General features: G+C 36.7%; 3 protein-coding genes across 3 annotated transcripts; 2 read left to right on the plus strand and 1 right to left on the minus strand.

The window, feature by feature from the left end:
* The first annotated feature begins 1,928 nt into the window (after nucleotides 1-1,928).
* LOC116107056 lies at nucleotides 1,929-3,249 on the plus strand. Its single transcript, XM_031393349.1, has 3 exons — nucleotides 1,929-2,307; nucleotides 2,574-2,723; nucleotides 2,951-3,249. The coding sequence occupies exons 1-3, from the start codon at nucleotides 1,929-1,931 to the stop codon at nucleotides 3,247-3,249; spliced, it is 828 nt and encodes a 275-aa protein (XP_031249209.1).
* Nucleotides 3,250-3,291: 42 nt separating this feature from the next.
* On the plus strand, nucleotides 3,292-5,383 carry LOC116107057. The gene is made up of 2 exons (XM_031393351.1): nucleotides 3,292-3,477; nucleotides 4,535-5,383. Exons 1-2 carry the CDS (start codon nucleotides 3,292-3,294, stop codon nucleotides 5,381-5,383), a joined length of 1,035 nt encoding a protein of 344 aa, XP_031249211.1.
* Nucleotides 5,384-8,156: 2,773 nt separating this feature from the next.
* On the minus strand, nucleotides 8,157-9,850 carry LOC116107065 (pyrophosphate--fructose 6-phosphate 1-phosphotransferase subunit beta 1-like). Its single transcript, XM_031393354.1, has 7 exons — nucleotides 9,750-9,850; nucleotides 9,545-9,660; nucleotides 9,201-9,312; nucleotides 9,018-9,102; nucleotides 8,807-8,851; nucleotides 8,610-8,678; nucleotides 8,157-8,452 (listed from the first exon to the last, which is right to left on the minus strand). Exons 1-7 carry the CDS (start codon nucleotides 9,780-9,782, stop codon nucleotides 8,376-8,378), a joined length of 537 nt encoding a protein of 178 aa, XP_031249214.1. The 5' UTR covers nucleotides 9,783-9,850; the 3' UTR covers nucleotides 8,157-8,375.
* Between the last annotated feature and the right edge of the window lie 15,409 nt (nucleotides 9,851-25,259).

The raw sequence follows: 25,259 nt of genomic DNA on the forward strand, positions 1-25,259 counted from the left end.
ATAAAGATCATTAGTAATTAATTTACATTGGCAAGAATATATTAAAGATAAAGCTAAACTGTCACATTTTCTGTGGAAATTAAAGGCATTATAATTTGTTCTCCATGTCCATGGGACGGTGAACACAAACCCATGAGTAAAGCAATGGTGGCGATCAAACTTCTCTTATGGACACTTAAGATCTATTTAGAAGAACTAGAATTGTGTATATCTTGCTTAATTAATTCTTTGCAGGCCTTCCCAGCTGTTTTCTAGGGTGAATAAAAGAGGCAGCTTTATTTTTTAATTTTATTTACTATATTAAGCCAATTCGCTCTTGAATTCATCTTAAAAAACATAGGAAAAAATGCATAAAGAAAACCAACAAACAAAAATGAATTGGTTATAGCCAATGTTTTTAAATCCGACCGGGGCCTTCACCTAGTCAAGGGGCCAATTCTCAGGCTAGGTGGTCCAAAAAGCCAAAGAATAAACGTTCTTTACTTAATTAGTTAACATACAGAACTTGAGATAGTTTTTGGAATTACATAAAGATTCTGTTATATATATATATATATATATATATATAAAGCCAAATAATAAATGTTATTTGCTTAACTAGTTAACATATAGTACGTTGAGATAGTACTTAGAATCACATAAAGGTTTTCCTAGTTAAGTTAAAATTGCATATCATTTCAATTCACATGAATTTAATTATTATTTATCATACAATTTATACAATATAACTATTCAAGGATTGGATATTTAAATTGAGTGGATTATTGGTTAATTTGATTATAAGTTTCACGCATGAGTAATCTAAATTATTTCTGCCTAGTTAAGTAGAGTGCTCTAAAATTTATTAAAAATAAAAAAGTTAAACATAAAGTTAAAGTGGTTTATGTTCTTTGCTTGATTCATTGATAAAGAAATAGTAGAGTGGATGACAATTTCCCACCCAAGGTTTGATTATAAATAGCTCCAGACTGTATCTTCAAAATCAATGCATTAAGATAATTTCTTTTGTGTGGTTGAAGTTTTTCTCCTCAAACATCTATCTTCCAGCAGGCTATAGCTATTTGTGGTATGTCTTTTGATCTCCTCTCTCCTCACTCTCTAACGCGTGAAGAACTTCAGCCATAACTAGACTCAAGTGAGATCAGAAAACTTCCACACTTTTAGGTATATGTATTTAAAAATATTGTTAGAAGATTACTAATTCTTGATGATATATGTAATATTTTCTGTGTTTACATAAACTTTGAATTTATAAGAGTTTCCCATTGCGTTACTTTTCAAGATTTTGTTTAAAATGGTTGGATATTGACATGCTTGTTTTTCCGAAACTAGAGATTTCAAGTCAAAATCAAATTAAAAATGTTTAAAATGGTTTTTGAAATTTTAATTTATAAAAGTGTTACGTAGTTTTTAGAGGGTTAAAGGCTTAAAACCAGTAAATTTCAAAACTTTATATAACAGATCTGAGCCTAGGCCGGGCTTATCAAAGCTAGGCCCGGTTCCGGCCCTTCCGAGTATAACATATGCCTGGGCTCAGCGTAGGCCGGGTTTATTTTACATCTCTAATGTTAATTTTTTATTTATATATATAATCAAATATTTTTTTGTTAAGTCAACCATTACTTGATATTTATATGTATTATTGTATCAAAGACAAAATAATTTTAATAAATAACATTTTGAACGATAACCTATGAAAATAGAAAATTATATTGATCATCTTCCAGTAGGTGGACCCAATAAATAATAGCACCCTATATATGTATAACCAGCTGGATCACTTCCAACCTGAAAGATTAAGAGATACAATCAATAAAATGATTATGTACAATTAATAAGAGAAAAATTTTGCAAATTTTTTGTTGGATGAAATGGCGAAATCATTAATTCATTTCTTGCCTCCATAGGGAAATTATTGAATTGGAGAAATGGCGACGCCTTATTGGGCAGCCCTGGACGAAGAGTGGGATAAACTGAAGGATTTCTGCGAAAAACAAGGGGCTTTTGTTCTGAAATCTATTCAAACAACCGCCGATGACACTTTATTTCACTTGGCAGTGTTCAGCAAAAGTGAAGAACCGCTTAAAAGTCTCCTTGACATTGCTAAAGGGGATCCTTGGACAAAGCGTTTATATTCGAAAAAGAATATCTACGGAAACACAGCTCTTCATGAGGCTGCCGCCGATGGCAACATTAAGGCGGTAAGGCTCCTGATGCAACACGATAAGGAGCTCCTTAAGGATAGAAATGAAGAAGGCGAAACCCCGCTGTTTAAAGCTGCTGCATATGGGCAAACAGAGGGGTCAGGTATTTAGCTTCAACATCAGATGAAAGAGAAAGTTGTCCAGCGCTGGACGACATTCACCGCCACAGAGTAACTATGCAGAAACATGATGCCAAGAAACAGCGTATACAAGAGCCTAAGGCCTCCATTCTGCATGCTGCCATCCAAGGAGAGAACTTTGGTCTCTCTCTGATCTCTCCCCATGCCTTCTAGCTAGTTTATTTTTGCTTTAAATTGAAGTATTCAACTGGTGTCTGATGTGCTATTTTCTATTCTAATTTCGCTGCAGAAACGGCTTTAATGTTACTGAAACTGGATAAGTCGTTAGCAACATTAGAGGACGGAGATGGCATAACCAGTCTTGAACTGCTCGCTACTATGCCCTCTGCTTTCAGAAGTGGCTACCGAATGAGCATGTGGAAAAGACTCCTCTACTTTTGTACGTACTGTACGATTTCCACGTTTACACTAAAATATATAATAACTGTTTGAATTTAATATATCCTCTTTATATTTTTCATCTTAATTTGTTAATAAAGAAATATGCGAATAAAATGATACCTTTCTATCCAGAGCTTTATAAGAGTGATTAATAGAGCAATAGTTCCAACTTTAGGGTATCTCGTTGACTAATGATATGTATACTTTATTTTCTAAAATTCACAGGTCCTCTGATTGATGCAAAACGAAGAATAGGGTTGCCAATACTGAGAAGAATCTTGAAATATAAGAGAAAGCATAATCTTGCTTTTAAACTCACCCTGACCCTAATAGATAAAGATGCTACGTGGGTGCAGATTGCTAAAAAAAGACACTCTGATATTTTTCAACCACCAGGAAATAAAATCGCTATCCAGGCAGAAGAAAGTGAAGTTTCAAAACCAATCGCGTTATTTCTGGCTACCGAAAGAGGAATACTAGAGATTGTCAAGGAGATACTTAAACAAACGCCCCAGTTGGCTTAGTATATCGATGATAAGAAGCGGAATATGTTACATATCGCTATCATGCACCATCAAAAGGAAATCTTCGATCTTGTGAAAGAGATGAATATACCAATGAAAAAGTTAGTCCGAGGGATCGACAAATATGGCTATACCATTTTACACTATGCTGGAGACATGGCCAGTGATAATGCAGATATTCACCGTGGTCCTGCATACTATCTACAAGAAGAGTTAAAGTGGTACAAAGTAAGCGTTCTACAAATCTTTACTACTACTATTTATTTTTTTTTTTTTTTTATTGAATGATGCGATTGTTTATAGGCTTATAACAAAAATCGCCCTAGGTATGATCAAATAACTAAAATTCTTCTGTGGTTATAATAATACCAAAAATCATTCTGCCGTTAAGTTATTGGTATAAAAATAAACAATAGAAAAGTAGTTTGTAAATATTTATTAACTCATGTTAAAAATTCTAACAATACTCTGACAGTTTACTAACGGTATGAGAACTTCTGGTTTTTCTGAAATCTCAGGGGAATATTATTTGATTAAACCCCAAAGATTGAGAAAAACCCGTTGTTTATATTCAAAATTCTTATTCTAATAAATCTATTAAATGATCTTTATAGTTTTTTATCATAGGAAATGTTCATGTGTTTTGTAAGAGCGTATGATAAACTAGACGAAGGTAAAAATTTGATTATTTAACGCATGAAAAGACTTATTTATTTATTTCATTTTTAATACTAAAGTGCATTGATATAAAAAAATATTTACCCCTTCAAGTATCCCTTTGTTTAGCAATTTTTTTGGGTTTATATCTAGAAAAATATAGAGGATGATGCCTTCTTTTTATTGAATCTTATTTTCCGGTCTCTTTTATAAGTATCTTAAGGACAAAAATAACTATTTGAACAAAAATTAAATAAAGCAAAACTTAGAGATAAAGTCCGGATGTTGCAAAAATTAGAGACAATGAAGATGAAAAGTCTATTGGACGTTAGACCTCTTGGAGGCTTGGTTGATTACTCTTGTAGACTGTGTAAATCCGTCCCTTGTATTTGATTTTGATTGCTTGGATCTGTCCGAGTTTCCAGACTTTGTAAAGGTCTCCTGTTTGGAGACCCATTCTTTCATTCTTTGTAAATTACCTTTTACCCAAAAAAAAGTCTATTGGATGTTTAGGAGACCAACACAAGGATTGGTAGTATTCTATACATAAAAATTTAATGATGAGTTAATTAATTAAGTCTTCCATGGAATGTACTCTATCTTATCTTATATTTGTGCATATATGCAGAGTGTGGAGAAGTTAGCGCCCACCCATTTTGCCATGCTCCGTGTAACTGCAAAAGATGACAATAAGGAAGAGAAGAAAGACACTGCAAAAGATGACAATAAGGAAGAGAAGAAAGATGATAATAAAGAAAAGAAGAATTTTTACAATTGCAAAGAGCTGTTCGACCTGAAGCACGACAAACTACTCAAAGAAGCACAGAAATGGGTAAAAGAAACTTCTCAGTCTTGCTCTGCGGTGGCTGTTCTCGTCGCCACCGTGGTGTTTGCAGTTGCCTACACTGTACCTGGAGGCTTCAATGAGAAGGGTTATCCAGTTTTCCTTAACAACAATTTCTTCATGTTTTTCACAGTCATGGACGTTGTTGCTTTAGCCTGCTCCTTGACCTCGGTGGTAATGTGCTTATCCGTCCTCACTTCACCTTTTAGTTATGAAGAATTCCATCACAAACTCCCTCGAAAACTGACAATAGGCTTCTCCTTACTCTTCGTTGCATTGACTACAACAATGCTTGCATTCGCGGCAACATTATTGCTCATTGTTCGTTATCAAAAACCAAATTGGACCACCACTCTTATTTACACTGTTGCATTTTTCCCGGTCAATATATTTGCACTCACGCAGTTCCCTATGCATGATGCATTTAAGGCAACTTTCCTCGACCTTTTCAAGTGGATTAAGAAGGTTTTGAAGTGGATTAAGAAGGTTCAGAATAAGAAGGTTCAAAAGTGGATTAAGAGGGTTCAGAAGCGGATTTCTAAGGCTGATTTTTGTAAACGGTTTAAGAAGCTTCCGATGAATGACGAGTCCTCCAAGAAGGATGATGATCGTGAGCCTGGACTCCCAGTATGAGGGATCTATATACGTTGCTCGAAATGGTAAAGGGGACTGATATGTCACCAGTGCAAGAGAGTTGTATTGGAATTTAATAAAAGGTTTGTATATTTATTAATTTTCGATTGAATATTTATTAATGGTGTGTGTCTTGTTGATTCTAAAGCGTGGTAGCATGCTTGACGTTGCCAAGTAACTTGAGAGAATAAGTTGTGTGTTTTCACTTTCAAGGTAGTTTGCCAATTCAACTTACTTTTTAGTCTACTCTTAATTAAGTTAGCATTTGACAGGTCAGCAAGCTGCTAACTGCTAAGTGATTGTTGAATCTTCAGATTCGACTGAAGCTTCTAAGCCGCCAAGGCTAGTCTAATTGGGATTGTCAGTGATTTACTTTTAAGTGAGGATATATAACACATGTCAAAAGACTAAAATAATTATTAAATTTTATTATTAAAATTGGTTTTTGTAAACTTTATTTTTGTTGATCAAATTCAAAGCGTTGACTGGCAACTTCCTACCATTTTATATATTTTTAAATTTATAAATAAATTATTAATTACTTATTTGACGAATCAAGTTTTTCTTTAAATTTATATTGTATATGTGAAGGGCACTTTTTGTAATTGACTTTCCAAGACAGTTTTTAATCCTAAAAGTCATTAAAGCATATTTTTAGAATCTTTTTATAAAATAGATTAGGCCGAACAACTTACACCTATCCAACATTTATCGTACAAACAGATATTTTTCATCATATTCTATTAGGATTTCTGTTTGTTAAAAAATCTTGACACGTGTTCCTAACAATTGACTTTGTCAGTAAAAAAAAGGAGAAAACGATGACTTTTGGCTTTTCGTTTGTTGCCTCTTCCAATCTTCATTCTTTGTCTTTGAAGGAGTTCGACCAAATCAACGGGAAGCCATCGATGACTACCAGTGAAACGGAAACCGACGACAGTGGAGGATGTCATGTGCACGTGGGTTCAGTTGTTGGTTGCTTGTATTTAATTCATATGGGCCCAGTTGTTATTGATTGTATTTAATTTAGTAGAGTTCAGGGGCTAGTTGAGTTAGTCTGATTATGTGGGTCCAATAACTGTACATAGGCATCAGGTTAAGACTTGTTCTTAATCCGTTGGCTCATGGCAAGTATTTTGGCTTAAGAATAGATCTTCAGGTTGGGTTGTTAGCTGAATATCAGCGTCGTATTTATGCTATTTTTATGGGTTGAGTCCTTGTAATCCGGTCAGTGGTTATTTCCAGTTGTATTTAAGTCTTTCATGTTAATGAGAAAGGTATCGAAACAGTTGCAATCAATGAGTAGTGGAGGCTGTGGATTTCCTCGAATTAATCCAACTCTTTCTTCTAGCATGAACTTGACAGAGGACGAGTTAAAACCAGCGATAGTGGCGGAGTGAGTTTCACTGAATGACAAGTGACAACGAACCCTAAACGGAGACGATAGACAACGTTTGAGGGAGAGAATCGTTGGGTAGCGGCAATGGTGGAGGACGGCTGAACGAACGTCGGCGTTATTAACAGTACTTTGACTCTAGGAAAACCGTCTACGACGAGTGAAGGAAAAAATAGAGAAGCGGCATTGTTGGTGTACATCATGAGGAATATTCGGAGAGAGGATGAGGGAAGGTTGGTGACGGCAAATAACGGTGGACAAATGATCGACGATGAGTGAGGAAAATAATCGTAGGATATTGGAGACAATGGACTAGGGCTGAAGGAACAACAACTGCAATTGATGACGTAGGATTGTTTACGGGGTGACGGTAGATAAATTATTGACTACAACTGAACAACGAAAACCGAAGGTTAACGGAGTAGGTAAATTCATCTCATTTGATTTTGATTCAATTAATCCTCTGTTGCCTCTGATTCAACCTGGAACGACTGGTCTGTTTGTTCTCTCTCTCCNATTTGAAAAATATCAATTTGGTTGTTCAAAACTTGTCAATTTGTTAAAGAACAAACCCAATTGAAGCAAAAATATCAAATTCCCGTAAAGGGTAGTACATCTTCGTTTATGTGGTTATTCATTTTGATACAAGTCATGATCTCTGTCTAGATAAATGAATGTTTGTTTCCCTTGTTTGGATGTGAAATGCCATCGGCATGTACATAAAGTATGAACAAGAGCAAATTTGATGTCTCTTAATGCATATGCTTGGGGAGACCAAGAAAGATAAAACCTTTTTTATTTTCTCTTTTGTTTTTTTCTTCCTTTAATTTCCTAACCTCGCTTTGCAATACTGAGATTGAAACTTGATATGCATGAGGAGACTCAAATCCAAAACCTTGAGAACAAACCTCAGAGCTAAACCCCTCCTATGAATTAACGAACCCCAACACAAATTGTTCCAAGAAAATCTTAATAACATAATTCACTCCCGTCTCTTCGGACACCATGTGCGTGTAGGATGCATGGTCTTCTTTCATTATCTATAACGATTATCGACAACGGATATTTCAGCTCTTGCATCGATGAAGAGCATAACAAAATACAATTCTTGGTGTGAATTACAGAATCCCCTAAACCATCAAATCTTTGAATGCAGGTTACGCCTTAAGCCATTAGGCGTGTCACAATCTTGACTAACCTCTCATGGGTGCTTCTTATGTCTTATCTTGTAATTAACTCAAATTTTACCGGGCTTTGAAAAAATTTGTGTAGGCCAGCTATTAAGAAGAAGCCCGGACCAGCTCATTACCCACGGGATAATGGGCTACTGGTGTTCATGGCAACAACGATATAGCAAAAGATTGTAGCAATGCAAGGTGAAAAACTGAACTCAAGATATGCATAAATTTTTAAGTTTCACCACTCGATGCTTAACTATCTCAAACATCATTCTTCTAAAAGCCCCAAAAATGTAAAGAAAAAATTCTTACATAAAACGAGATAAACAAAAATAACTCAGAGATCAAGAACACAAGAATTCGTTATTGGTTTCTTTAGACATGAACTTCCGTCTTGAGGATGAATTTGATAGCATGCTTAAACTTGGGCACCAAGCTCCAAGAGTAGTGTGTGATTAACGGCGGTGGATGTTGGACCGACAAATTGAATAGGACCTGGAAACAGAATCCATGAAACGCGTTAGGTATCGTATGAATGATGGCTAAAAGAGAATCGTATAATCTTAATTCTGCAGGTCCAGATTCTAACTGGCCAACAAAGCCATAAACTGAGGTAAAATGATTGAAAGTAAATATTAAAGTCAGGACCAACCAGGACTAATGTATCGATTTTTGAGAGCCCATTCCTCCCGCAGGGATGCAAATTTCTTAAATGGAGCACCTGAAAAATCATTTAGGAATAAACTGTCACTTTAGCTGTTCGAGATGAAGTAGTTCATGCAGAGGTGCAAGAACTAATTTAGAGCTCATGAGCTAAAAAAGATAAAAGTGCGCATTAATGATTCTTACCATCAAGTTCCACCATGGCCTTCTTGATCACAGGCTTGAACATACCTGCAAAAACAGAAACACCCTATAATATCTCCTCGAAACAATTTTATTTCAAGAAAAAGTTTATAATGCTGAAACAGTGGGATTATAGGTACAGCGAATTCTTTACAGTATATGCTTCTTGAAGATAAGAGTGACAATGAGGTGTTGAAGGGAAAGTTTCACATACCATGTCTCCTCTCCACATCCATTAATGCGGTCAGAGCAGTACCACCTACAGTCCATTGATCAACTGGAGCACTCAAATTTCCAACCTGGATATAACACCAGAATTACAAACAAAACAGTTAAATAAGTTATTAATCGTCAAGTACCACAGTAGATTAAAGCAGAGGAGGTTAAAAGTACTAACTGATGATATCAAGCCAGTTTTTCCGCTATGAAGGAGAGCTCCAGCACCATAACCCAATGCATAACAGTAGGAAGCATCAAAGTTTGTTGGCAAACCACATCTTCCTTCATACCTGCATATATGAAATACACAGAAGTTTACAACTAATGCAAGGAATCCAAAGTTTAAACAAAGTTTCTTATGAGTATAACATTGTCAAATATGTAGACACTGAAACTCACATGAACATAAGCACTCTCCATTGGCTCAGTTCATCTACCATAACACTTAAGCTCCAGTATAACACTACTAATTATTAGAACTTGTGACTCAAAAGGATCTTGTAGGTTAAGAATATTAAATACCCGAAAAAGTGGGACTGCCCTTTAAATTGGCCTTTATATGCACCTTCCTGTTTCCTCTTCTCCAACTCAGTCTCAACCATTTGAATCAACATTTTTTCTGTTTCTATCTTGGCAACCTAAAAGAGGAAAGAGATACAAGATAAAACAAAAGCAGGAAAATCATTAGCGCAAGTCAAACACAAGAACAGCAATATAAAGTACACACCTGGACATTTCCATGGGGATCTCTTTCAAGCATCAATTGTTCTTGAATAGCTTGAGGTAAGAACTCAAAAAGCTGTTGAGATTGACTAGTGAGTTTCTTTTTAATAGTTGTTGCTTCAGATCGAGCTGTTTGTTCAGATGAGCTTGTTATGCTATCTGATCGAGCTCGTTATGCTCCAGATTGAGCTGTTATGCTCTCAGATCGAGTCGTTAGATCTCAGACGAGCTCGTTATGCTTCTATGATCGAGCTCGTTATGATCTCAGATTGAGCTCGTTATGCACTCTGATCGAGCCGTTATGCTTCTGATCGAGCTCGTTATGCTCTCAGATCGAGCTTTTATGCTCTCAGATTGAGCTCATTGTGATCTCAGATCGGTCAGTATGCTCTCTGATGACTCGTTATGCTCAGATCGAGCTCGTTACGTTTAGATCAAGCTGTTATGATTCAGATGAGCTTTATGATCTTGATCGAGCTCGTTGATCTCAGATCGAGCTCGTTGCTCTTGATCGAGTCGTTATGCTCTTGATCGAGCTCGTTATGCTCTCTGATTGAGCTCTTATGATCTCGGATTAGATCATAAGCTCGGTCGGTTACTTGAGATTGTGTGCATAGATCGTTCAGATCACATGCCTCAAACTCTTAGGTCGAGCTCCTCTTAGACGCATCAGCTTCTAGCTCTCAGATCGCGTCAGCTTCTAGCTCTCAAATTACGATCAACTTTTAGCTTGATATTGCGAACAGCCTCAGCTTCGGATCGCTCTAAGCCTCAGATCGCAGTCCTAGCTCTCAGCACTCGATCGCGCCAAGAAAGTTTGAGCTCTTCAATTCGAGACTTCAGCCTAGTGCACATAGCCATTTAGATCAAAGACCTGAGTTTTTGAAGGCGATACGCACTCCAAAAATTGGGGGGCTTTGTTATGCCTAAAAAGTCACGTTATGTTAGCTCAATGAATGTCTTTTTGTACTACTACAAGCCATAACTCCTCAAAGATATTCATACCAACCCTATCATTTCAAGAGATGAACGGATGAGAGTCCATGTGTCAAGGCAACTTACAAAACACTCATTACATTGACCTTAAAGATGTATAAATTGGCACTTTCTTCACACAAGGGGGGCGGGGGATATGAGAGCTAGGCATAAATTTGAGCTTCATATTCTCTCTGTAAACAAAGTGTTTCTATCTTTGTATGCCTTACAGGCAATATCATAGAAATAGCCAGAGAACAATAAAATAACAAGTGGATGTAGGATTTTTAAGCATTGAACCACTATAAAAACCCCTTTTGCAAATCTTTTATTTACGTTTCAGCATCATATTCAAATCTCTTGAATTCATCACGTGTCTTCTAAGTCAGCTCAGCATTTTCCACGTGCGGGTAGTTGGTGTCAAAATCAAGCATCAACAATTAAGTTTTGGGTTCAAACCTGAGGTCACTTACCACAACGGGTGTGTTTGTTTTATTATTTTGAGTAGTATTTTTGAAATATTTTGGTAGGTAGAGTTGGGTGATTATTATGAGGTAGAATTAAAATTACTAAAAAACCCCTAGGTTGTGATAATTAACTAAAAACCCAATATATAAAATTTTTGTAAAATGACAAAAACACCCCCACCACCACAGTTGCCAAATTCCAACCACCAGTCGGAATCGGCCGGAATTTGATGTTACAGTGCACGATCGTTGGATTTGGCCGGTTGTGCGCCGAGATGGCCTTTTCCGGCCAGATCCATGGTGAATGGCTGTAAATAAAGATTAGCGCACTACCGGCTGGATCGGTAGTGCACTATTATACCAGATTAGTGGTGGTGGCCAAAATTGGCAAATGTGGGTGTGTGAGGGTATTTTTTATCAATTTCTAAACTTTTTTTGGGTGGGTGTTTAGTTAAATATAAAATTAGGGGGTTTAAAAATAGTTGAATAAACCAATAGTATTTTCAGAATAGGGAAACAAACGTGTTTTTTAGAAATAATATTAATAGAATAGGGAAAAATAATTAAACAAATGGACTCGTGGTTTACCTAGTCCTTTTGGGCTTGTAGAGGGTCAATAGACCTTGGGGATTAGTTAAGGTGTATGTAAGCTAGTTGGACACCTCAGTTAAAAAAAAAAAAAAATATATATATATATTCAGACAAAATCGTATATACTCCTACTTAACGGTGACCTCTTGAGTAATAATTTAGAGAGACAAGTCACACAATCAAGCAAAATCTTACAGGTCCACCATAATTAAGCAAATTATAATGGATATTTCATAATTGTAACTAAATCAGGGGGAAGTAGGAAAATTAACCGGCAAAAATAAGTACACGTTTGTCTGTATTTGATCAGTGAAGTTAATATTAGAAAAGCGGATGTGATATTTAGGTGATGATTGGGTGAGTTGGATTGGTGAGATGGACTTGACGACACCGGATCATGCATTTGTCCTTACTATACTCCTCTGGTTATTGTTGGGCGCGTAACGTTAAACGCCAAAGAATATTCAGTTTTATTCTCTTCATCTTCACTTGCATTGGACTTTGGACTTAGGTAAGGTAGATTTTTCGTTATTGATCAGATAAATTAGAAAAAATTTATCTATATTATGATACCTTTTGTTTGTTGTTTGGAGTACACATGTAAAGAATAGGAGACGCAGCAACAGGCTAGAAATTTGATCATTTCATTGGATTTCCTCGTGAATGGGCCAATTTTATGCAATTTCTGGGCTGAAATTGTGAAATCTACTTCAGCTGGCTACTATATGGGCCATTAATCTTCGTCCATTCTCAGCCTTCTTCTTCATATTCTCGCCAACTAAGGGTGACTAATTATATCATGGCTTGAAAAAAGTTGTCAATGCATATCGTGTAGCAAGGTGAAGAAGTTGTATTTGTCTTATATTGCCAATTTAGTAGGCTGTTATAATGTATATATATGATTAGACTTTCTCTTCTTTGAACTTGCTTTTAGGGGTGAGTTCTATCCAAACCGTTTAACACTAATAATAAGATTGAGCCTTGACTGTGCTCGTCGGCATGTTAGGAGTTGTATTTGTAGTGCTTTGTAGTGGGTTTGGAGCACGGTTGCGAGCGTGTCAGAGTTGTATTTGCAGAGTTTGGAGGTGATCGTGCAACGCCGAGCGTGTTGGAAGTTGTATTTGTAGTGGGTGTGGTTGACGACCTGACGTACTCTCTGAGTGTGTTACAAGTTGTATTGGAGCATAGTTGCCAAGCGTGTTAGAAGTTGTGTTTGTAGTAGGTTTGGACCCTGACTGTACTCGGAACGTGTTAGAAGTTGTGTTTGAAATGCTTTTGGGTTCATCCAAGCTTGTTTAACAGCAAATCATCTTAAAATCTATCACCTAAATTTATTAAGACATTACATTTCAGAGTGTCTCTTCATTTAGGGGAACTCATTTCTTTGTATTTTCTTTTTCATTTTATCTGGGCTATGAATTCCATCATGATCAATAAAGTAAAGCTTCATCAAATACATTCTACTCATAGTCTTTTCAGAACTTGATCAAAATATTACACTAAACAATGTGCTTTTCATCATACACTTTTGACTTCAAAATTGCCGTCTGTGCACTTCTCTTGCAACCAAACGCCACACCACGCTTCTTTCTTCGATAGACGTAGTTGAGCTACATTTGTCTTCTAATTTAGCCTGTAGACCTTATTATCCAAAGTAGTTTGGCTCTACTTTACAACAAAATCATCATACCAGCATGTGCCATTGTGTTGCTCAACAAATTTGTGCTTGCTAGTAGTGCATTGTACTAATTTAATTAATCAAAAGAAAGAAACCCACATGTTTTTTCTACTTACAAATCTAATAAGATAGTTGAAATTCATGAGACACACAAATGATTATCACATGCTAAACACCTACCGTTTTGTAATGAATATTTTCTTTTCTTGTAACTGATCTTGTGTTCTCAAAATACATAGAGGGGTATGCATACAAGAGACTTATCCAGCTATGTAAATCTTCTTTTGGATTTCTTCATAATTGGATGCCACAAGTGCTTGCATTTGGCTCCAAATCAATGAAAAGAAATTAGAATTTTACTCCATTCAGTTCATCTAATCATCTGAAACTATACATAAAACATAGCATAGTCTATAAAACTTACCGTATGATTATTATGTATTATATATTTGGACATTGTCTAAATTTTACTTGAAGTGTTTATTAGCTTTACTCATCACAGCAGTTCTTTTGAAACTTTCTGCTACAAGGATCATCATTATACAGTTTCATTTTAGTACATGCGTGGTCTTTAAGCAGTACAAATCTAGAGATACTGCTAATTGTGATTAATGTCTCATACTGTCTTGTTTCATCTTCATCAATTGCCTCCTCTAGGCAAGTTTGTCATATATACTAATTAATAGCAAGGATGAGGAAGAAGTGGTTCTGAATAGGCAGAATGCCTCTGACAACAATTGATGATTAGTGATCAAGCACTAGAAAGGGAAGAAAAATGCTAGCTCAGTTTTCACCTGTAAATATCAGACAGATTCTTTCTCTATAGAGGAGATAACCCAGTTCATATAAAATGCTAGTAGTAGAAATTAGCAGCTTATATCATGTGTTACATTTTCGCGTTTAAGTATACAAGAGAAACGCTAGCTAGTTTTCTCAACCACAATTCTTCTTATTATCTTTTCTCATAATGTAGTTTGTAAGTGGTTAGTCCCACGGGTCTGTCTATCCAACAAGGGGTCCATCTGACCAAGTGCGAGTTGACATATCGCGTTTGTGAGAGAAATTTATGAGAAGGGTTTGTTGGTCTATCTTTATTGTTAATATTCCATGTTGCATTTTATTGTTAATATTCCATGTGCATTGCAACGGAAGAAGTGTGTTTATTCGACGCCTGATGTTTACATTGACAGAAAGCTGATCAGAAAAACACATTTTTCCGTAGTGTACTAAAGGAGTCCTGGTTGACTGGTTTCATTTTGAAATAATTTTGCCCTTCTGTTAATGAGTTACTTTAGCAACATACTTCAACTGAAGCAAGTAGAATAGAACGTATCCCCCACAGGCATGCATGTGAAGCCAACCAAAATTTTCTAATTTTGTCACTCCTAGTCTTGAATTTAATTAAAAGCTTCATGGACTCCATGTTTACTTTCCATAATAACCACTCTTTGAAAGAATGCCACCTAACGACCCTATAAAGGGAATTAATTGTTAAAGCTCTTAACTTCACATCATAATAACTATAGCTCATTAACAATACAAAATGTCCCCAATTGGGTTCCATTCTTCATCTCCAACCTTACTAATCTCTTAAAGTGTGTACTTGTTCTTTAAACTCAAGACATAATCATGTTTATACTGACCCACTTGCCAGTTTTACATAACTTGATTATTTTGCCACAATTCTCCTTCAAAGCTCCAGGTTCATGCCTGAGAAATGAAACCCTCCAGAGAATATTACAAGAAGCAGAAGGTTCAACAGAGAGGATGCAAGGCCTTGTGTTGCAGCTGCAGGCTTAGTGTTTCTTCCTGGAGGAAGCCGAGAGCTCAAGTTCCGATCAGTTCCCGTCGTTTCAAGCCTCGCGCACGCGATGGTTCAAGAGAGACTCGACAAATGATTCGAGAAAGGCAAGAGGCAAGACATAAAGAGAGAAGAAAGCAAAGAGATAGTGAAGGGACTAAATTTATGTCATGGTAGCCATGGAAAATCCTTATGATCCGAGAGAAGACTTTAGAGCTTCCATGGTTGAGATGATTTTGGCAAACCGGATTGAAGAAACAAAAGATCTCGAAGCCTTTTGAATTAATATGTCTATGAACTCCAAGGAGTATCATGGGATCATACTTGAGTCTTTAGAGGTTTGTTCTAGTTTGTTTTCATGTTGTAAATGCCATTGTTGATATGTGAAAGACTGAAGGAGAAATCTCTTGAATCAAAATCAAGAACCAGAAAAACAAGAAATGCAGAGAGAAAACAGAGAAGACGTAAACTGAACTTTTGATAAACTTTTTCTAACTAACTTTTCAGTACACGTGATAAGTATTAAGCACACACAAATTGCATGAACACTAAACTACATCGTTCATAATAGCTAATTCCACATTTGTCCTTATTCTAATATTCCCCATAAACCAAATTCTCTATCTCTCCTAAGCTATTCTTATCTTCAAAAGCTTCTTTTACGTTATCATTTTTGACTTTTTCTTCATTCTCTTTCTTTCTAAAATGCAGTTTTGCACAAGTGACTGAAGAACTGTACACTAAAATCTGCACATCTGCACTAGTCTTCTTCTAATGGCTTGCAACTTTTATTTTTCCCTTAGCCACTGAAACTATGTCCAGACAAGGGTTTGGTTAGAATCTGCCAGTGATACTCAGTACCCACAATTTGTACACTGACTGTTTATCAGCAACCAACTCTCGGACGTAATGCACATCTATCTCAATGTGTTTCGTTCTTGCGTGGAAGACGGGTTTGATGACAAAGCCCTGCACTCGTGTCACACCACAGAACTGGCGTGACTGTGTTTTCAATTCCAAAGCTGTGAATAAATTTGAATCCAAACCATTTCAGTGGCAGCTTGACACAAGGACCTGTATTCGGCTCAGTAGATGACAGAGATACAACCTTTGTCTTCCTTGAACTCCACTGGATCAAATTACCTCCAAGGAATATTCATACCCACTCGTTGATTTTCTATCGTTAGTGTCACTGGCCCAGTCTGCATCAGCATAAACCTTCTAGCACAAATTGTCATCTTTGGTGAACAACGTCCGTGATGGATGGTTCCTTGAATATATCGAAGTACTCTCTTACAGGCGACCAGTGAGCCGCCATGGGAGTTGCAGAAACTGACTAAGTTTTAACAACAAAAGCAATATCTGGTCTGGACAGAGTTAAGTATTGTAGACTGCCCACAATCTTCTATAAAGAGAGGGTTGATCAAATAATTCACCATCCTCTTTGCTGAGTTTTGTTCCGAGAGCCATGGAGTTGACAAGGCTTTGAATCTGCCATGCCAGCTTTGTGTAGGAGCTCACGAGCATATCTGGTCTGAGTTAGGAGCAATGATGTATTATTACGAGTCACTTCAAAGCCAAGAAAGTAGTTGAGGGATCCCAAAGTCTTGAGAGCAAATTTTCGATTCAAATCTGTCACAATGCTTAATGAGATGATTATCATTCCCAGTGAGAAGGATATCATCTACATATACTAGTAGATAGATGACTTGAGCTTCTCTTTTGTAATAAAACAAGCTGACATCAGAGGTGGAGTTCTCAAATCCCCAAGATAACAAGACACCTTTTAACTTGTCAAACCAAGCTTAGGAGTTGTTTTAAGCCATACAAAGCTTTATGTAGCTTACAAACATGTTTTGGCAATTTCGGATCAGCAAAGCCTTTGGTTGATACTGTAGACAGTCTTAGTTAGTTCGCCATTAGAAATGCGTTGTTGATATCTATTTGCTGAATATCCCATTGATTGTGAACTGCCAAGGACAGCTAACTCTTATGGTGGCAGCTTTGATAACAAGGGAGAAAGTCTCAAAATAGTCTAGGCCTGGTGTTTGTTGGAATCCTTTCGCAACAAGTCTTGCTTTATACTTTGCAAGGATCCATCAGAATTTATGGTTTTGAACACCCATTTGCTACTTACTATGTCATTCGCATGCAAGGTACCAGTTCCCAAGTCTGATTGTTCATAAGTGCATTTCTGTCAGCATGGCATCTTTCCATTCTGGTGTGTTTAAAGCCTCAGTTGCAGAACTTGGGCTTACTAAGACTGTCTGAGTGGATAAATAAGCACAGAGGTTAGATGAATTCAAGCTGCTCTTGGACCTGGTCACCATCGGATGAGTATTCTGAGTATTCTGGAGTTGTGACTTAGGAAAACATAAATCAACTTCTAACTGAATTCCTGGACACTTAGAAGAAGATTGATTGTTGTAGGTGTTGTGCATCTATCAGATGGTTGATCAATATGCAAGGAAGGGATGTTGAAATCAGAGCAAGGTGATATCATATCAGATTGATGTCTTTGTGGCACAACAGCTGATTTTTGAAATCAGAGCCAGACTGATTTCTTTGTGGCACAGCAGACTGATGATAAATTCAGAGCAAGATGTCAAATCTCAGACAGATTTCGTTGTGACCTGGGAACTGAAAGAGATGCTGCTATATCAGACTGATGTCGTTGTGGGACAATAGACTGATTGTTGAAATCAGAGCAAGACATGATTCTTTGTGGCACAGCAGACTGATGATTGAATTCAGAGCAAGATGGTAAAATCTCAGACTTGGGACCTGAACGAGATGCTGCTAGTGACACATTTTGTTGAGTACAGATACGAATTCTGCGGTTGAACTGTAGAATGATGATCAAGAGTTGGTTCTGCACAAACCTCAGCTGAACTTGTGATTATGGAATCTAAAGAATTGACCGAACAAGTTGGAAATCGCATGAGCTTTGGAAAAAGGAGCATTAGTTAAACCAGCAACTTCACTATCTTCACATAAGAATTCTTGAAATCAGTCTTAAAAGGAAAGTATATATCATAAATTTTGCTTGCTTAACAATATACAACTTACCTGATGAAGACTACATTTATAGCCTTTGTGAACAAGGCTGTAACCCAGAAATACACACTTCTCAGTGTGGTAAGAAAACTTTTGTTTCTGGTAAGGTCTGATGAAGGGATAACAACAGCAGCCAAACACTGAGCTCATTGTAATTGGTTCTTGACCAAATAGCATTGTAAATGGAACTGCATAATAAGAGGAGCTGACGGCAGTCTATTCAACAAGTATACAGTAGTAGAAGGACTGCCACCAGAAACAGAGTGGGATAGCTGCATGTGCAAGAAGTGCTAATCCAAATTCAGTAATAGCTCTAGTTCCTCTCTAACTGCCATTTTGCTGGTGTAGATAAGGGCATGGATGTCTAAAGAGTATGCCAATTGATCAAGGTATTTTGAAAATGTCCTAAACTCACCTCCCAATCTGTTTGCAAACACTTAACTTATGGTTCAACTGTTTTCAATAGACAATGAAACTTGTAAAGATAGGAAATGCTTCAGACTTGGCTTTCAACGGATATATCCACATAAACCTACATAATCATCCACAATATGATATAGTATCGAAATCCTCGGAGGATTTAACAGGGGCAGGTCCCCATAAACAGAGTAAACTAACTCCAGTGGAGCTTGAATGAGAGTGGATGTAGGAAATTGTGCCTGTTGCATTTTACCATATTGACAAGCCTCACAAAAAGGGGTTTTATTGCCAAAATAACCAGATACTCAGTTTATTCAACACAAACTCTCAAGCTCTTCTCTTGAGGATGGCAACAGCATGCCATAACAAAGTAGTACCAAGTTTTGAATTCAGTACAGGACTCATATGCATACATATTCACCAAATCAGAAGTAGAACTAGAAGACAGTGTGAAACTGAAGCTTATTTTGCTGCTACATTAAGTTGAGGACAGAAATCTGGATTGCAGGGAAAGAAATCGTAGGACATCAACTGCTTCAAGAGATTCAGAAGATGGCATAGAAACATGCAACTGATACAGCCCATCTTTCAGGCTCCCTTGGAGAAGTATGTCTTTAGTTGTTGTTCCTTTATAAAGCAATGTGCAGCATGAAATCAACAATAACATCATTATCTTGTATTTGGGAAATGCTCAGATTTTGGCTATATTAGGAACACACAGCATATTCTCAAATCAACACTTTAGAAGAAAATGCAGAAGGTATAAAATATACCTGTATGTGTGATGGGAACTGTGTGTCCATTACCAACCTGCACTTGAGTGTCTCCTGATAAGCGTGTGTGAAGCAGCATATTCTGAGAATCTGCTGTCATATGATTTGTAGCCCAGAGTCTACAAACCAGGTCTGATCGTTTAGAGTGTGAGGAGTAGCAGAAACAAAGACCTTTGTTGCTCAGAGAGCCTGTGACTGCTGAATTAGAAATACCTCCTTCACCAGTCACTGGAGTTGTTAGGGGTGATGTAGAGGCACATGATATTGTTGTGGTTGAGGTGAAACATAATGTTGAGCTGAGGCACCAACTGAGGAAAAAGATGGTTGAAACTGAGCACTTTGAAACTGAGCAGAGTTTGACTGAGGTGGTTGTGAGCGAAAATTAATGTGGGGCTGTGATTAGACTGAGACTGAGATCCATAGGGTGGAGAAAGACTGAGTAGGCATGACTCTGCTGCCATAGTGCTTGAGTTGAAGCATCAGTATAATTCGGAGTATAACTGGGAATAGTGGCATGACTGGATTAACAGGAATGGAGCTAGAACCTTGGTATCATGATTATATGTGATAACATTGGAGAGCAGAATGACCAGTCTTCCCCCCATACTTGGCAGATGAGTTTAGGTCGAAAATAGCCTCGACCTCTGCCTCTCCTCTTTGCTATTTGACAACAATCATCATCATCCAGGATAGTGAGAGAACTGAGGAGATCGGTATTCTTGTAAAAACATATTACCACCATCAGAAGAGCTATTATTTTGTGAGGCCAAGTACTGGGAGAAGGATATACAGGTTGAACACTTGTATTTTCAAAGTGTGACGATCCATTAACTGGTACTGGAGTGTGATATTCCCTCTTGAATTGAGAGCTTATATTGGCAGTAGTTTCATTCTGTTTTACAGCAAGTAATGCTGAAGCTAAGTGATCAGACAAGTTTGAATACACATTATGCTGTCTTTCAAGTCGAATTTCATGTTTATGCAGAGAAACTGAGCTTCCTGAGAGTAACTTGACTACTGTTGCTGTTAAATTGGCTACAAAGCATCATATTCAGGTCCTAACCCGTTAGTATGTACAATAACAACTCTTCATCACTATAAGACTCCACTCGCCACTAACTCATCACTTAATTCCTTCATTTTCAAAACATACTCATTCATAGTAAGTGCATCTTCTTGTACTTTGTAAAGACTTCTTAAATGCAGAGTTCGAGCCTTAGAGGTGATGAAAATGCAGTTCAAGTGTATTCCAGATATCATAGGCAGTAGTACATTTTCCAACATGACGAAACATGGACTCAGAAATAGTAGAATTAAAAGCTCACCAAGAACTGATCAATCGTTGCCAAGAGAAGTATTTAGGATTACTCTTTTTCTTAGGTTGTTCAGATCGTCGTACTTGTCAATTATGAACATTGGAGGACAGATTCTCTCCTGTAATATGACTTTCAAGTCCATGACCAGTGAGAGCTGGAAGAATTTGAGACTTCCAGTAGTTGTAGTTTTTGTCGCTCAATTTCACAGAGATTGAAGGTAGTGTTGGCGGTGTAGTTGAATTTTCCATTTGTCTAGAGTTATCTTCCATTCGATTTTCACAGAAAAATTTCTTCAAACAGAAAGCTATATTGAAAAGAAGAGTGCAGAGAAATGAAAGAACACAAGATCCAATCTTGCCAAGACGGTGTCTATGGCTCTGATACCATGAAAGACTGAAAGGAAATCTCTTGAATCAAAATCAAGAACCAGAAAAACAAGAATGCAGAGAGGAACAGAGAAGACGTAAACTGAACTTTTGATAAACTTTTTCTAACTAAATTTTCAGTACACGTGATAAGTATTTAAGCACACACAAATTGCATGAACACTAAACACACGTTTCATAATAGCTAATTCCACATTTGTCCTTATTCTAATAATATGAATTTTTTGAAATTAATTTAGAAACATAGCCTTATTATTCAATGAGCATGCTTCTCAAGAATGATATTATAGGTTTAAAACAATAACACTACGGACACCGAAATATTAGCACCGAATTTCTGTACCGGCCTACGTGTAACGCGTCTTTCTATTTTTTTACAATTTTTTTTAGGGAACGGCCGTATCAAATTTGGACGGCCGTTCACTCACATGGACCCGTCCATTATATATTGACGGATGGCCCGTCCCTATTAAAATAAAATTAAAAAATTTGTAAAACTTTGGAACGTCGTCCATAAATTATGGACAGCCGGCTTTATGTTGGACGAATGGACGCCCGTCCATACTTAAAAAAAAAAAAAAATGTAGGACGGCGTCCATTCCTTTGGTTTCTACAAACTAAAGAAAAACTTGGACGATGCTTCTTGATTCCAGCTGCAACTCAAACCTTCTCAAACTATGCTGTTCCTTTTCTGTGCTGCCCAAGCACGATGCCCTTCTTCCAACTCTCTGCAGCAGTCTACCAGCTCAGATACACAAACATGCTCTGAAATCCCCACCTGAATACCTCCATGTTATATCTAATTGATGGAATGATCATGCAAGATTTTTTTTCTTTTTAGAGTTAGAAATTGAGTAGCACAAGTATTCATTGTACTGGCCATGTTAGTCTCGTCTCCACCTTGAATTACCTCCATGTCCTAATCCTATATTGATGGATAGATCAGAGCCAAATAAAAATGGATAAAGCGGTTCAGATGTGCATGCAATGATAAACACAAGGAAGTAGTACTGGAATAGATCCAAAAAATGTGTTTGTATGTGGATTTAGTCAAGGAGCTCTCTCTCTCTTCTTTCTTCCAGATGTGCACAGAGACACAATAAATAAGACATTACTGGTTTTGCATTTTTGTGCAACTTGATCATGGCGCTGAAGAATCCGTGCTATTTCAGCCATGGAGATTTCAGAGCAGTTTGGTATTGAGCTGGTAGACTGCTGCAGAGAGTTGGAAGAAGGGCATCGTGCTTGGCAGCACAGAAGAAGGAAGCAGCATGGAGGTTGAGAAGGGTTGAGTTGCGGCTGGAATCAAAGAAGGTATCGTCCAAAGTTTTCTTTAATTTGTAGAAACAAAATAATGGACGGGCGTCCATTAGAATGGACGCCCGTCAAACATTTTTTGTTTTTAAAGTATGGAAGTAATGGACGGCCGTCCCAAAGTTTTACAAATTTTTTAATTTATTTTAATAGGGACAGGCGTCCATATTATATAGACGCCCGTCCCTCGAATATGAATGCCCGTCCATATAATATGGACGGGCGTCCATGTGATGGAACGGTCGTCCAAATTTGATGGACGGCCGTTCACTAGAAAAAAATTATAAAAAAATGGAAAGACGCGTTAACGTAAGCCGGTACAGAAATCGGTGCTAATATTTCGGTGTCCGTAGTGTTATTGCGGTCAATTGATTATGCATTACTTAATTTTATTGATATATTAATATTCATAGATATATATATATATAATATATATTTTTTTTTGTTTCTGAATTTAAAAGTATGTTAAATTAATAATTTTTAATACTCGAAACAATTAATATGTAATTAAATATTTCTTAATCAATTATTTTATCCATTCAGTAATATAATAAGTAGTTAAAACACTCTCTCAGTCACAAGCATATATTGGAGGATTATAGATTAAACAATTACAGAGGAGTGAGGTGAATCACCGTAAATTAGTTTCTGTAATTAATATAATTAACCTCTAATCCATAGTGGGCTTTCTCTTGGGATTGTTGAAATTATCGACTACTTCAACAATAAGGGGCCACGCAGACGCATTCGGGGGTCCGTTGTCGGCAGTAGGTGGGGCTCCCGCTCCCCAGTGAGTGAGTGAAGGTGCAAGCCTTTTCCATGAAGAGCTACTAAATGATCTTTTATAGTTATTAATTATTGGATTTGAATTTAGGAATAAGAATCCTTATAATACTAGGTTTTAGTCTTTTAAACCAAATATATAAACATGTTTTTCTTTTGTAATGAGGGATGACAAATAATAGACCAGTTACATTCATTGTAAATGAGAGAGTGAGTTAGTATTATAATATTTTGACTCAGTGGATGCAACCTGTACTTGGGTGAATCAGGGTAAAATGCCACCTATTTCTTCTTTTCTCTTATTGTTGTGATTTGTGGTTTACTGTTATTTTGGTTTTCAGTATAGTTCTTACTTTAAAGGAATAAAAAAGAAAATAAAATAAAGTGAAAATTTTCAAACTCGAAATTAATAGTTATGATAGATTAATTTGAATGATGTTAGAAGGATTACTTTGAATGATGTTAGAAGGTTTACCTTCTGGCCTCCAATGAATGATAATAGGCAAATATGCAATATTGAATTTTCTTTTTATTAATCTCTAGCAGAGTGACAGTAAGAGGATAATTCTTTCCAACACAAGAATCAAAATAAACACTTGTTGGGAGAAATTAATGTTTGTTTGTTATTTTGGGTAGGAGTTAAAAATCCAACCCAAAATACATATTTGTTTCCCTATTCTAAAAATTTAATTATATTTTATTCAATTATTTTTAAACCCCTTAAGTTTGCTAATTTAACTAAACATCCTAAAAAAAGTTTGAAAATTAAAAAAAAACACCCCATACCCACATTTGCCCATCCCAGCCACCATCGTCGGAAGGTGGCCAAAATCTAGTGTAATGGAGCACTACTAGCTAGATCTGGTCGATAGTGTGCGATCTAGCCTTTTTCGACCATATCACTATAGATCTGACTTTTCCAGCCAATCCAATGCCAAACGGTAGATCTTTGGCTGTAGTTGGTCGTCAACGACGATCAAGATTATCCATCTTAATACACAAACGTGGCTAGAACTGGCATTAATGGCCAGATCTAGCTGTAGATTTGACATTTTGGGCTAGATCCATGGTAGATCTGGTCGAAATTAAAGACCAATCGGCTCACGACCGCCAGATCCAGTAGGTTGTGCACCATTATAACAACTTTGGCCACCCTCTGGTGGTGGGGCCAGTTGCCGACATTTAGGGTGGGTGGGGGTGTTTTTGTTAATTTTTAATATTTATTGTAAGGGTGTTTAGCTAAATTAAAAAACCTAGGGAGTGTTTTTTGTTAATTTAAATCCTACATTGTAATAACCACCAACTCAATTTTTCAAAAATTACACAAAATAATTAAAAAAACACACCCAATAAATTACCTTGAAGATTATTGGAAATGTTATATTTAATTCTATCTATCCAAAATTACCCATCCATTTTTTTTATTGCTATTCCTGTGGCCTAAATTTATTAATTCTTACCCTTTAGATTGCGTTTGGTTTCGGGAATATTTTATTACTGAAAATATAGGATTAAGATAGATTACCTTGAAGATTACTTGGAATGTTTATTATATATGTTTGGATAGATTGGAATAGATTAGTGGGTATAAATAATTAATATGTGTTTAGGAGAATAAAAGAATTATGAGAGATTTACTGAATTGGCCTTATTTTTAATATTGCCCTTTTAATAATAATAATAATATATTATTATATTATTATATTAGTTAGATTATACTTTTAACACTTTACATTTGAGAATTTAGCTAAAACACCCCAGCTATAATAAAAGTTAAAAATTAACAAAATAACCCCAGCCACCAAGATGATTGCCAGTGTCGGGCACAATCGCCTTTATGGCGCATGGTGGGCTAAATTCAACTGGTCGTGTGCCATTTTGGTGACTATCGGCGGTGGCCACGGCAGCAGGCGTCTGGGTGATATCATGTAAAAGTTTTCAGAATAAGGGACT

This window comes from Pistacia vera, unplaced genomic scaffold (assembly GCF_008641045.1).
Source record: "Pistacia vera cultivar Batoury unplaced genomic scaffold, PisVer_v2 Contig526, whole genome shotgun sequence".
NCBI lineage: Eukaryota > Viridiplantae > Streptophyta > Magnoliopsida > Sapindales > Anacardiaceae > Pistacia > Pistacia vera.